Here is a 13,938-nt window from a genome sequence, read left to right as displayed (position 1 = left end):
GTTTGGCTTTAAGGAATTTGCAGATATTCTCTGCAAATTGAATTGTAGTTTAGTCCGACCTACCTTGGAGAGATGTCACAGCCTTGACGCATGAAAGCTCCAAGGGAGAACCACAGGCTGTTGAATATGCCAAACTCGTTGGTTGACTCGTTGGTCTGGATTTGCCCGTCCTCGTACTCCTCTGTGTGCCACTCGTACGGGCTGAAGCGGCTGACGAGGAACAGCACGACGCTGACGCCGATGTAGGCGAACACGATGCACATCCAGATCTCGTAAGCGAGCGGATCCAGGAAGGAGAAGACTCCCGGTTTGGATTTTTGAGGCTTCTTGATCATGATGGAGATTCCCAGGGACATGAAGGGCTTGGAGAAGTCGATCACCTCCTCTCGCACCAGAGTGATGGTGAGAGGAGCCACGGCAATGTCTGCTTTCTATCAGACCAACGAAGAAAAAACAAACAAAACAGAATGAAAACTCTTAATTTCACTTAATATTTTGATTCTCACTTGTTACAGGACCTTTAGAGCATTCTTAAATGAAACCAGTAACTCACCCCATACACCAACTCTCCCACCATCCCGTTCCAGATTTTAGTCTCTGCATCCCTGGCTCCGTATTTACCATCGCTCACGATTTTCAGCTGATATTTGAAGCCGCAGTGTTTCGCTATCTCAGCGGCCAGATCTACACAGTAGCCCTCGTAGCGGTCGTTGTCCACGAAAAGGTCAGAGTTCTTTTTCAGCATCACATACGGAGCTTCCTGGAGGACGGAGACAAGAGGAGACAACACTGCTCAGCACGAGAGGTTTGAATAACAAACAGAGGCTTCAGAGACACACACGTTTCACACTGAGCCGTCATGATGTACACAACAAGGCGTCAGGAGCCTGGTTTTTATTCTGGCTGCCAATCTAAAGGCAAAATTCACTGTGATGTGGCTAATAATGGAGTCCGTGTTTACCAAGATGGTGGTGACGATGACTGTTTTGTTTTCCATTCCTGTCGATTCGTTGGCAAACACGTCACTTTTGGTCACAGCCATCCTGTCCACTTCATTCCAGTATCCAATCTGTTCAAACAGACAAATTACACAAAACCCTTCGTGACGACAGCATGTTCAGCATCGATCTGGATTCAAACCAATCCGTTATTCAACGTCACTGCCGCTGATGGAGATCGTCACACTCACCTTCACCGGGCCGTTGGTCTTCAGCTCCATCACATTCACCGAGTAGTTGACTCTCTTGCCATGTTGGTCGAACTGGATGTTTCCTGTGAGGCCTTCCACGCGGACCTGAGAGGAGACAAATCCAAATGTTACTGAACGCCGACTTCAAAAGGACTTTCACAGCGCTTCAGGCAGCTTCATCATGTGTCGTACATATTTCATCAAAGTGCGTTGGCCTGAAACGAGATTGATTCAACAGATGAAAACCTGCATAAATTAAATGCAATTTTATGTTACTGTTACTTAGGAGCAGCGCCTTCATTCGAGTCCGAGTGATTTGAGAGTGTCCGAGTGGTCTAAGTTGAAAAGAGCTCGGACTGTGTGGACAAACAACACAAGTTAACGTCTGATATTACCCACAATCCCCGGCTTCCACAACCAGAAAAGCTCCTGCTGTAACAAATATACCAAACTCTGTTAAGAAGTCTTCAAGCAAGTTTCCTTATGGAATATCCAAGGAGCTCATACCGACAGGAGCCGGGAATATGCAAATCTGCCACTTCAACAAAAATAACTGGTTTTATTCTTTGCAGTCTAGACGTGGATATAGGTCACTGCTTGTGTCCCACCTAAGATTCAATAATTCCCTTTAATATATAATATCGTCTGTAGAAAAGGATGGATAGATTTTTTTTATTGACGAAAGAGAAATGAAAAACATCTCTGTGATCCGATGGTTGGTTATTTCTTTCTGCCTCTTTGTTTCAAACCGAATCCAAAGCAACATAATTGATTTTGGAAGAAATCCTGAATTCGAGCGCGTTTGATAGTTTTATCATCTGACACATCTGATCCCCGCCCGGTTACTCCCAGTCTCATCGTCATGGTGTGGCTTAAGGCATCTTTTCCAGCATCTTGTATATCCAGACATCCCGGGTACCAGGTGATTGCATCTATGCCAAACACTGATTATCCCTCAATAAAAAAATAAACAGCCCTCTGAGATTTAATCTACTGACACTTCAATCATCACAGAAATCTCACGGCTGGATACAGACGGTTGCCTCGTGGCCAATTGGAGGAGCTCCTGATCCTTTTCTGTAATTTCAGATAGATGAGTCAGAGCAGCAGCGATACGGAGAGAAGGAAACGTTGGCTGATTGCACACGTCGCTCACATATTTAACAGAGGCTTTTTCTGTGGGTTAATCTCCTCGGGGTAATAATTTCAGATAAAGTGAAAGTTTGCCGACGACCCATAGGTCGGGACGGAAGGTCAGAGATTCTGTTGATATTTGTTATCAGTTGCTCTCGGGCTTAAAAGTCTTTGCTCCGATTCAATTCGCACTCGCATTTGAAGTTGAAAAAATCTGCGTCTACAACATGAAAAAACCTCAAAGACCGAGAGAACAGAGTCGACTTTGGTTTGGCTGTCGGGCTTCAATTCTCAGCAGGAGGAGAAGCCGAGCATCAAAGCTCAGAGGACGGAGTGTCGGCCTTCTGAAGACCAGCTGTCAGTTTAACTGTGTGCACACGCAGGGTGGAACCAAAACCAAAAAAAATGCTATCTTTAATCAATCTCTGTGAAGTGTTCTCCGCCCTTTGTGGTATTTCTTAAGGGAGATCTCGTGTTACCACAGCAACGAGTCTTCGCCGACAAAGGGATCTGTGTGTGTGTGTGGTTGTGTGTGCATGTGTGTGTGTGTGCGTGTGTTACCTGTTTCAGTGCTCGCTCGATCTCCACACCCTGAGCCCAGGGCACAGCAGGGTTGGCCAGGCAGTCGCCAGTGTTGGCCCGCCTGGTGAAGTCGATGCGCTGCTTGTGCAGGTAGCGGAACGCTTCCGTCATCACCTGCACGGCGTCGTAGGTCAACGCAGACGTGTACTAGAGCGGGACAATGGACAAGAGCGTGGACATTAGAGGGTCATAGGAATCCATCTTCATGGGTTAGGGTTATTGTCAGTAGTTTATAGAGTGCTAAGTGCTAGATTTTGGTTTTAAATTCGTTATTGGATGCAAAACAAGGGGAAACATCAGGATCGAAGCCTGAGAAACATTCATGATTGGTCAAGCATGTGTTTAAACGGGAACTTGCTACTGTCTCGGGATTCAAAAGATGACAGCGTGAATATTTTAGATATTTTGGATAGTGGGAGGACGTGGAGATGCGTCGTCCATCTCTATAAACAGTCTTTGGTTGAGACAAATCCTTTTTCCCCCCAAGGTGTGTTCTCCCTTGTTATGGCTAAACATTTCCAAAACAACTTAATTGTATTTGGGCTTAAGGGCAAATCAGAGGCTTCCCCTTGAGCAGGAAATAGAAGCTTTGCTCCAGTTAAGATGAGTTTTTGTGACTCGTCTCGACAGCAGCCATGCATCTAACGACATGACGCAATCTACCCTGGAACACTCAGGCCTGTGTCTCAAATCCAACCGCAGATCTGAAGCCCAATGTCGCATGGCTCAACTTTTTAGGGGAAAGGATAATTGGCTGAAAAACAACTCTTCAGCTGAAACTTCTCACCTCAAATCCACCCTTTGATCAAATGAAGAGGACCAACATGAGCCACTCGGATAACAAAGCGTTCGCCTCTGAAGTTCTAAACTAAACACCAGCATAAACACCATTCCTCCTCCTGCTCATTATTCCTCCCTGTTATTTAGGCCTCTTGTCCCAATTAGACAGACGATGATACGTCTACTCGAGTTATTATTCTTCACCCAGACTCAAACCTCTTAAATAAAAGGGAAGTGGAACTTGGAGGATTCGGCAGACGGGAGCTGGGAGGATATGTGTGTATTTGTCTCAGAGTCTGGAGAAGAGCTGAGCTTCTCATTTCAAACCATGATTCATTTCATATTGCAAGCATATGAAAAAAGTATATCTTGTATAAAATAACTCGCACTTAGGTAGAGGGAAAATGTTCTGCTTGTACGCTTGTGTGGCCAGGATATTTACTGAGAGACGTGTTTAATAATGCACACAGTGTGTCCACGTGAGTGTTAAGTTGGGGCCGATGCAGATGGAGGCTGCACAATTTACTCAGACGTGAACACATTAGAGCAACTCGGGCGCATTGAAGTGCTTACAGAGACGTTTCCTACCAACAGTCCCACAAATAAAGACAAGGAAAGAAATAGAACAAGTGTGTATGTGTGTGTGTGTGTGTGTGTCCTTGCGCTCTAAAGTTGATTTGCTAATACTCACCCTTATTTTATTGTCGGCCCCAGGATACTCCTTCTCCTCCAGGGCTTCCCACCTCTGGTCAAACTTGGACACCAGAGGATCGTCGAAGTCAACGATCTGGAAGCCCGACACGTTGGCACCTCCGTACTGGATCTTGGACAGATCTCCGTCAACGAATCCCTGAAAGCAAGATTATTGGCTTGATGATCACTGCATTACTGTAAATGGAAGTTGAGAAATAAAAGCTGTTTTCAGACATGACATTGATGTATAAAAGAAGAACAGTGTGTTTGTTGAGAGCACTTCCACACCAGCGTCTGCACCTTGTCCGTATGATCTATGACTTGATGAGGTATTTGTGTTCTTCCAGTTTCCCGTCCCTCATGTGTTAGAAAAGTCATTAATATAAAGATGTAACATCTGGAAACTTTCCCCATCGGCACATTTTCAGACATGGGGGCTGGCAGGAGAAGTTCCTGAGAAATGTCTGGAGCAACTGACTCTGACATTTGCTTTTTCACGTGCAGCCCCTCTGGAATATTTCCGGAAAATGTCCGGACTTCAGTGCATGTGTGAAAGCAGCTTCAGAGAGTTAGAGCACTATCCTGGGTAAGTGATGAAGAAGAGTTTACACTTACCAGATTGGCTATAATGTAGTGGTAGCCTTTCACGTGTCTGCCGATTGTAATGACCTGTGGTGATGAGACACACAAATATAACAAGGTATCAGGAGAAAACTCCGATAGGAACAAATGAGTCTCAAGCAAACAACATAGTTAAGGTAAATCGCAAAAGAATAAATGTAATCTCAATAAGATTTTATGTTTTTTAATCATCATGCCTTTATGAACGATATGAGACGGTGGGAGACACAACAACCAGAAATCAAATCTATTACATTCACACTTTAGAACTAGTCGAGCTCAGCCCCAACATGGCCAACAGCCTCGGGCCAATTATCGCAGAGTAAAAACAGAGTCGCGTTCACAGTCCCAAACGCTGCTCGACAGATATTTAATCCCACCACCACCTTCCCTTATCAGCAGAGCAACAGACAAAGAAGAAAATAAGAGAACTATCTCAGGTATAAACCATTACAGCGCCGCACATAGATGACACACCTGAAACTAATCCCGCCGCTTGAGTGGCACCTCCGTTTGTCAGGGCCGCTCCTCCGAGCAGATTTGAATAATAATGTCTTGTATCTTCTATGTAAATGTCCTCGACACGAGGCGAGAAAAAACGTGGACGGATTCTGTTTTCCCCCGATAAACAGGCGCCGCGGCTGCAGGCATCGAGTTCGCTTAAACAGACGTCCGCACGCGTTCAATGTTTATCCATACGTTTCTCTCGTGGGTAAAAGGTGGAGTAAAAATAACCTTTTCATGTGCATCGGCTTCGCCTTTAATTGCAGTTTTGTTTACAGCACAATTAGTGTAATTGTTACAGTGGTTTCCTGCTTCTCCTGGACTGCAGGGTTCTTGTTTGTCTGCTGAATCAAGGGCAAGTGTTTCAGTTTCTCCCTCCAGGAGGAATTGAAGGACATTAGGGTTGTTAGCGTTTCCTGAATTTGTCTTGGCTGGTATTGAATTTAAAATAATGGCTGAATACAAATAAGAGTTTTCTTACTAAGTGTTTAAAATCATGCTCTTAATTTGTATTTTTCTTTTTTTCTCTATTCAGTTATGTAATCTAATTCTTTAGTTTTTGTTTGAGTGTTGGCTAACCTGAGATCTGAGATATATAAAAAAAATATAAACAGGCTCCACAAACCACAGTGGATGTTTTCATATCAGTAATAATTCATATTCAAATTACTAATTTATCAGTATTTCAGTTAGAAAATGAACAGATTCCTCAGCTCAGCTCTCCAAAGAGATGAATAACAACATGTATGTTAACTTTTATCTTTTTTATTATATATCATATGTATGTGTTGGATCAGTAAAAGACTCAAGATACTGCATCACCATCACAGTTTTTAATGAATTTAAAATTTTGTATAAACTTAATTCAATCCATATAATGAATAAACAACTTGAATTCCTTATGAAAATGGAAGTAGACGAACACTGCACCTGGTCCATGATGTCTTTGACTTTGTCCTGCTCACAGTCCAGGATCACCCTCCGCTCCTTCTTGTTCTCCAGGTCCTGGAACAGTGAGCGGTACGCCTCGTCCTTCCTCTCATCCTTCAGGTTCCCCACGTTGATGGCCGTCACCTGCCACTTCTTCTCCGCCGCCGTGTCCAGGACGACCTGCAGCGTGGTCAGGCCTGAGGAGGGACGAGACAACCCGTACAGGGAGTCAGGGCAGGGAGAGCAACAGAGCAGAACAGAGCAATGACGGAAGCAGAAAGAACTTGAGAGTGAGACAGACAAATCCTTTTTCCTGTTTTGACGCATTCACTGTCGTCTAACTCAAACTCTGTGGAGGTTTTTACAGAAACTCAGCGACTTATGTAAAGAGCTCATCAAGATGAGTCACAGGAGTTCTGGCATGAACCCGACCGACAAGTGGGAGGAAAGTGAGTCTAACAATTCACTCGACTGCTTCAACAACAAGACTGTTCATATTACTGCTTCATGGCTGTATTGTGGAATTTGGAGCTTAACCTGGTGTCTATTTCTCTCAGGTTTGAAACTATTCTGGGGATTTCAACGGTTTGAACATCTACAATGCATCGAGTATCAACCAAACTTTATTTGTTGAGGGAGTATTGTGTGAAGTTGGGTAAAGATACTTTTTCATTAATCTAGCTCATCCCATTCCTCCTTCCTGTACATTATAATGTCACTTTTTATTCGAAATTTGAACATTCATTCGACCGAGAGGGTAAAAGTCTGTTTAAATTAAAAATACTGTCCAGAGTTCAAACCTGCGACCTTTGTACAAACTTAATTAGATAGTCATTACCATAAACTATATAAGATAGATGGCATGACAGCAACGTGAAACTAAACCCCTGGTGTCTCCTCCATGTTAGTGAATGAAACATGGACCAAACTCAAAAGTCAAAGCAAAAGATTCCTGTTCTTTCAGGTAGCTCTTATCATACTGATGTATGTCCGGGTGCTCATTCTTCTATTAAGAAGGTTTTAATCAGTTATTTGATGCATAAAATCTTGTTCATGATTTAACGCTGGGACTGACTTTTGCAAATGTATTGGAAAAACCTCAACATTCCACACTATTATCACAACTACGCAGACTCTGGCTTCAAATGACATCGAAAGTGCAAAATGGCCGGACCCGTACCTCATTTTTGCACGACGGGAGAAGGTCTAACTTTATTCGTCTTTGATCAAAAAACGTATAAAGTATAAACGTATAAAGTGTTGAACACACAAAGCTGCAACACCCGAGTGTTTCAAGAAACACGCAGCGGCCGTCCATCATTGTGAAGTTCCGTCTATTAAAGGCAAAGCGCACAGTCGCCATTTAAATCCATTGATATACTTCTATTCATATCATCCCACTCCATCAGGCTTTACAGCTGAACCTCTGCTGGTATTGATCCCGGGTCTGCAGAGGGCGGTTAGAGAGCGGTTTGATAAAAGGCTGGAGTGTTTCATTTTGCCTGACCACAGCGAAGTGAATTGCAGATGTAATCAATTTCATGCGACACTGCGGTGCTTTTACGACGGTTGGGAGGGAAAATGGAGGCTTGCAGTTTTATCTGAATGAACTATACATCATAATTACAGAAAGGTCATTATGGTCCGGTTAAATATGACTGTTTGATCAATGCGTATTAAACGAGATAATTGGAATTGAGGGTGATTTACAGTGAGGATAATGCAAGGACATCAGCGAAATGTTGAGGTGAATGGATTCGGCGTTAGCTGTGATTAAGGTTGAGTTATATTCTTTAATGATTGGTCTCTAAGAGCTGTACATGAAGTGGGGCCGTCATGGTGTCATGCATGTCGGCGCCATGTGGCTCTTTAAGTGGTCAGGGTTTCTAAACCCCATTGCAAATTGCTCCTTGAAACCATATGATTTTGCCATTTCCACACATTGTGAATCACATTCTGATTATTTTTTAGAAAAGCCTGCCATACAGCGGCCTGGTCACGTAGCTGGAAGACTGGTTATCACAGATTTAAGGCTTTTCCTACTTGTGGAAGGAGAGGAAGGGGAAAGATTAGGTTGACAAAGGTAAAACCAAAAGTTTCTAATGAGAGAAAGTTGTATATTGACGAGAGCCCGATATGAGCAAATCAACCAGAAAAATGTCATTTTAAAGAAATTGACAATGTTTTCAGTTTTCATTTTACGTTAAATCTTTATTTCCTAACTTTAAGATCTTCATATTTGGTTGTATTATATGTATTTTTAGCATTTGTTTGTTATTCAGGAGGATTATGCAGAAAACTAGTAGACAGAACATATTTTTGTCAACCGATCATTAACTTTAAAATCTTTCACAATTTGGCCCCAAAAAATGACCTTAAAATACACAAATAATATATTTTCCTGTGTTTTTAGGTGCAGTTTAAAATAAAAGAAAGAGATGAAGAAACCACAGAGGCTCAAACTCGACTGTGCTTCATGTCCGTGCGGCTGCAGCCTTCATGTGCTTCATTATTCTTTGATAACCAGCCTACTTATATCACCAACACAGAACATTTTCTTTTTTCCTATGTGGCTGGCAGCAAGTGTCCATTAAACTTTCATAACACATCTGAAAAAAAAAAAACCACAGCTCTGGTCAACAGTTTATCCAGTGCTCAGAATTAGGCCAGAGCATAACCATAGCAACAGAGTCTTCTTTCTTCTTCAGGTAAATCTCCCTGATGGAACAGACCGTGAGGGAAAATAGCTGCGAGCTAAGTTTAAAATATAGATGAAGATAAGATGTTTGTTTTTTTCTTGTCTGTGGTAAAGGGAGACACCTTCAGTGTTGTTTGAACAATTTAATCCATTACTTGTGTCGTATTACTTATGGAATGTTACTGATGTTTTTCCTCTAATCTGCTACAGATTAATCCAGATATTATCCATCCATCTCTACACTGAACCCTGAGATAAGGTGCTGTAAAAATCTTTGTTGATGCTGTAAATCCAGAACTCAAGTGGAGACCTGGCTCCTCAGATTTCCTCTGTAGTTTATTATCACCTCTCTTTAGGATGAAGCATATGTTCGGCCCTGGCACGCAGCCGTCATTGTGTCAGGCAGAGCACTACTGTGAGACTGAAGAACAAATATGTGACGTGACCTTACACTTACCCCCTAAATTGCCCCGGATTTGAAAGGTCAGGGGAGAATAAGGAGACATGAACTAGTTTATGTTATTCACCCATTTGGAACGGCAAAAGGAAATTCATGTGGGATCTTACAGTTTAGTCAGAGGGAGATTATTCCTTCTCTTTCAGTCACCGTAGATCCAGCGTTCGCTGCGAGAAGCTTAACTTCATTGATCAAAAAACATCTCAATGTTAGCGGATGTATGTGGATGCATGAGAGCATTTGCATAATATGATGCAAAACTATTTAAATGAGCAAAGAAAATGCTTATAAATAATGCAGACAGAGGAAAATGGTCCAATACCTACAATATCTTATAATATTTCCTAACTCATCCATTATGCTAAAGGTCCAGGATCCTTCCCTCAGGTAAACCTGTCCACTTCCTGCATAATAACAACTGGAGCACCATTTAAACTAATTGGTAAGTGCTGTGGTTTCAGGCTGTTATTTAAGTGGAAAAAGGAGCAGAACATTTCTCCATTAGGGAAACAGTTTAAATCTTTAAATGATGATTTCCTGAGGAGTTTTATTCTAAAAAAAATGTCTATGTTCTCATGGATGGCCACGAGTTTATTGTATCTCGTTTAATTTGTTAAATGTAATAAAGCAACTTAAAGCCTGAATAGTATAAATGATTAACCATTATGTGAATGAAACATTTAAATGAGCACATACAGGGTCAATAAAGTAAGAATTATAATCAATCACTGATATAATCTTATGTCATGTGCTTGAGGTGTGCAAATGGAAACAAGCCGTGCAAACAAAACTGATCTTTGATGCTATTGGACAAATGTTTAGCAATGTTAGCAATTTTGTCAGCACCTGATAAGTGTAAGGACAATTTCCACCATTTCACTTTTAACTCTATGTGCCCTCTAGAGTGTGTGAAGCTGCTAAAGCTCCGACTGCAGCTGTCGCCACCAGCCACGAAAACAAAATATCCAGACGCTCCAGAAATGATCTCTGTCCATACTAACACACTAGAAAACACACGTCACATGACCGTTAATGTACAATAGGCACGTGTATGCTGGTGTTAACAGGAAGCAGATTGTCTATTGGTCACAAAATCCTACAAATGAGGACCAGACCAGGTGGAACTGTTCCGATGATCGTTAGAAACACTTGGTTCTAGTCGAGTCGTGACTGATTTTAAAACAATCAAGAAGCAAACGTTGGGGACATTGTTTCCAAACATCTCAATTTTATTTCCGTCCATTAAGAAACCGAGAGCGCTCAAACTAAAACTGCACCGGACGCTTTTCCAAGAGTCAGGTTCAGGGTCTGAAAAAAATATTTTCAACTGAAAAGTGATATTAGTGATGTAGCCTATAACAGCATCCGGTGATGCGTTATCTAAACTGACGTTCTGACAAACGCTGACAACGCTGTAATGCATTGTATCAACGGACCAATGAAATTCATCATAAGCAGTGGCAAGACAATTGTCTCCTCTCGCAAGACGCCCACACAATCACACACACACACACACACACACACACACACAGACCCTTGCATCATTAACCAACCTGCTCAGTCACTTACAATCTCTCTCTCTCTCTCTCTCTCTCTCTTGCTCCACACTTTGGTTGCCATGGGAATGAGTGGATCACACTGACCCAATTAGACGGCCATGCAATGATGAAATATGCACAACAGGCTCTTTAGTGCAATTGCGGACGTACAGTGGGGACAGCAGGTCAGCATGAGGACAGTTTAAAGCAGCTGCTTGGGAACTGCCACCCCCCCCCCCACCCCCCTCTCCTGGTTTTTTGGAGAGGAAGAGTTATTTGATTCTGTGCCGTCGCTCGGGGGGCGGGGGGGGTGAGTGGGAGGACCTGGCAACGGAGGAGGAGGGGAAGAGCATGTGGACAGAGATGTGAGGCAGAGAGAGAGAGAGAGAGAAGCGACAAAGTGGGGGGTGTACTGTAGATGGATGGATGTGTGTGAGGGGGGGGATGCAGTGGGGGAGTTTATCCATCCATCCAACCATCCATCCATCCATCCATCCATCCATCCATCCATCCATACGTGGAACAACATGGTTCAGCAGTAAGAATCACTTTCTGCGTTGAGATTCTGATCATCCGCAAGAATATGATTGTGAAACTTGCTTCTGGAACCAGAGCTGTTGTTGTAACAGTGGGCGTTCAGTGTTACGCTCTAATATCTATACCGCTAATCCTCTGAGGGTCACGGGGGGGGTGGGGGAGGTAGAGCCAACATATAGAAACACACAACCAAGCTAAGACTGCATGTCTTTGGGCTGTGAGGAGGAAGAGAGAGAATGTGGAGCAAACACAGGAGGAACATGAAGAAACCTCCAGTCAAGCTTCTGTCTTAATGTGACGAGAAACGACAGAGAGTTAAAGGTTAAACACAAACTAAATCCTTCTCGTACACCAGCGTATCGACTTCTCTGAGCTGATTCGCTTCCTTCTACCTGGAGATTACAGAACCTTATTTTAATATCTTGAGAGCTATCTTTGGGTTTTCATCAGGTAACACCTTCTAAGTGCTTCCAATTAAAAGTAATCCCCCCAAAAAATCCTCCTGTTCTCATGCCAAAAATAAAAATAACGATTTTACCTCTATAATGAAGAGTTAAAAAGATAAAGATAGGTTTAAGGAGTGAGACATCCCTGTTAGACATTAGGAAAGGAACCGATAGTGTAATTCCACTGTAACTCGAAACCGTTGAGGTCTTAATTCGATGCTTTCATTGCAGCGACAGTATTAAAATAGAAAGGAAGAGAGATTTTCCCTTTCAGCCCCGGATGGTCCCTCGGTGCTGCAGGAGGCGGCGCGATCCTCCGAGGGTGCGAAGTCACAGAATCACAATTAGCACATGTCACAGTGACAAGAGTTACACGACAAAGCAAAGGGAGATAAGGCACAATTAAAAAAAAAAGAAAACGTGTGTTCTATCACCAATTCTTGCTGTTATCTCTTTTCAGGCACGTTGTTTTGCACTCACGTTTTTTTTACTGAATCCCAGTGTTTGATTTTCAGACTCCTCTTGCAAGTTAATACAATCTGAATTGTCCGGGCTAATAAAGGACGTGTTGTGTGTCAAACAATGAGGAAAAATGTCAGTTTAACAAATGTAATCTTCTTTCTGGAGTTGGACTCAATCAGTGTCGAGTAGAAAAGAATCAGGGATGAAAGGGATCAGGGACTAGAGACAGAATAGATTTGAATATGAAGTAAGTCTGGATGTTACAGTTGGAGGGTGGATCATTTTTTTTTTTTTAAATCTTTGACTGCCTTGCATAAATTCATCCCATGATCTCATCCAGGATTTAATCTGCAGGTACATCTGAATGATGTGTGTGCATCTAAATGAGCAGAATGACAAATGAGTGCAATCTTTAATCATGCACACTTTCCTCCGGAGCTTCAAATCAAAGTTTGTAAGACTGAGAGACATCAGGAGGCTCGTGGTGTTCGACACTGAGGTGCAGCTTTTAACCTGAGAATCACCAGTTTGAACCCTCTAACTACTTGAGTGTAAGAGTTTCCTCAGCTCCACCGACCCGCAGGTCAACGCTACGAGAGGAGGCAGCTCCCCGGTGTGACTGTGAGTTGAATGTGTTGATTGTGGAGCAAAGCAGGGAAGAGAAGGAACAGAAACACTTCAAACACTGGACAACTAATTCAATTTATAATAGTACGGTTTTTCTGCAGGAACATTTTTAACACTTTGGGTCGGATTCAGAACTTTTTAGGGTCAGGATTTCTCCCCAAATGTACAAAACCGTTTATTTATGGTGTCATTGCTTGGTAAATATCAAATAAGAAAGTACTTTGAGAATAAAAAGATGGGATGTTTTTATTCTTAGATTTTTGTCATCCTTGTTTTACAATTTCCAAATGACAACATTTTTTTATAAGGCCTCAAAATCTGTTATTTCTTATAATCCCAAAGTGAGTTATAGCAACTGTAAAAAAATCCAGGTTTGTAATTGTTTCTAATCTCAAATTTAACTTTACTCCCTCCTCCTGACTTTTATATATTAGGGGATTTGAGTGATATACTGAACATAGTCTACTGTTGTGCTCCAAGTTCAGTATATTATACAATATTCTTTAAATTTATATTGTGTTGTGAAGCCGATGACAGATCCCATTCTCTGTTCGAGGCAACTTTTTGAGTAGTACAGCAAATCCCATTCATCCTGTGTCCTTCAGTCGAGATCATAACATTTAAATACTGACAGATGGACGATGTTTAAGCCGTGAAGCCAGATGCAACTTTTCTACTGAGTCAGAAACTTCAGACCACAACCACATAACAGATCCTGCCTCTACAGCGAGAGAGAGTGG

The 13,938-nt window shown here is 42.3% G+C and overlaps 1 protein-coding gene across 5 annotated transcripts in view; it reads right to left on the bottom strand.

Annotated features, from left to right (window-relative positions):
* The window catches only part of gria2b (glutamate receptor, ionotropic, AMPA 2b), a 40,412-nt gene that overhangs the window by 5,511 nt on the left and 20,963 nt on the right, over positions 1-13,938 (bottom strand). For all 5 annotated transcript variants that reach the window (XM_061079371.1, XM_061079372.1, XM_061079373.1 and 2 more), the window contains 8 exons: positions 6,434-6,630; positions 4,994-5,047; positions 4,377-4,535; positions 2,885-3,052; positions 1,190-1,294; positions 962-1,069; positions 554-760; positions 64-431 (listed from right to left, as the gene is read on the bottom strand). In XM_061079371.1, the coding sequence (XP_060935354.1) occupies positions 64-431; positions 554-760; positions 962-1,069; positions 1,190-1,294; positions 2,885-3,052; positions 4,377-4,535; positions 4,994-5,047; positions 6,434-6,630 (1,366 nt within the window). The remainder of the gene's footprint in view (positions 1-63; positions 432-553; positions 761-961; positions 1,070-1,189; positions 1,295-2,884; positions 3,053-4,376; positions 4,536-4,993; positions 5,048-6,433; positions 6,631-13,938) is intronic.

Source organism: Limanda limanda, chromosome 10 (genome assembly GCF_963576545.1).
Source record: "Limanda limanda chromosome 10, fLimLim1.1, whole genome shotgun sequence".
NCBI lineage: Eukaryota > Metazoa > Chordata > Actinopteri > Pleuronectiformes > Pleuronectidae > Limanda > Limanda limanda.
This window is presented reverse-complemented; position numbering and strand designations above follow the sequence as displayed.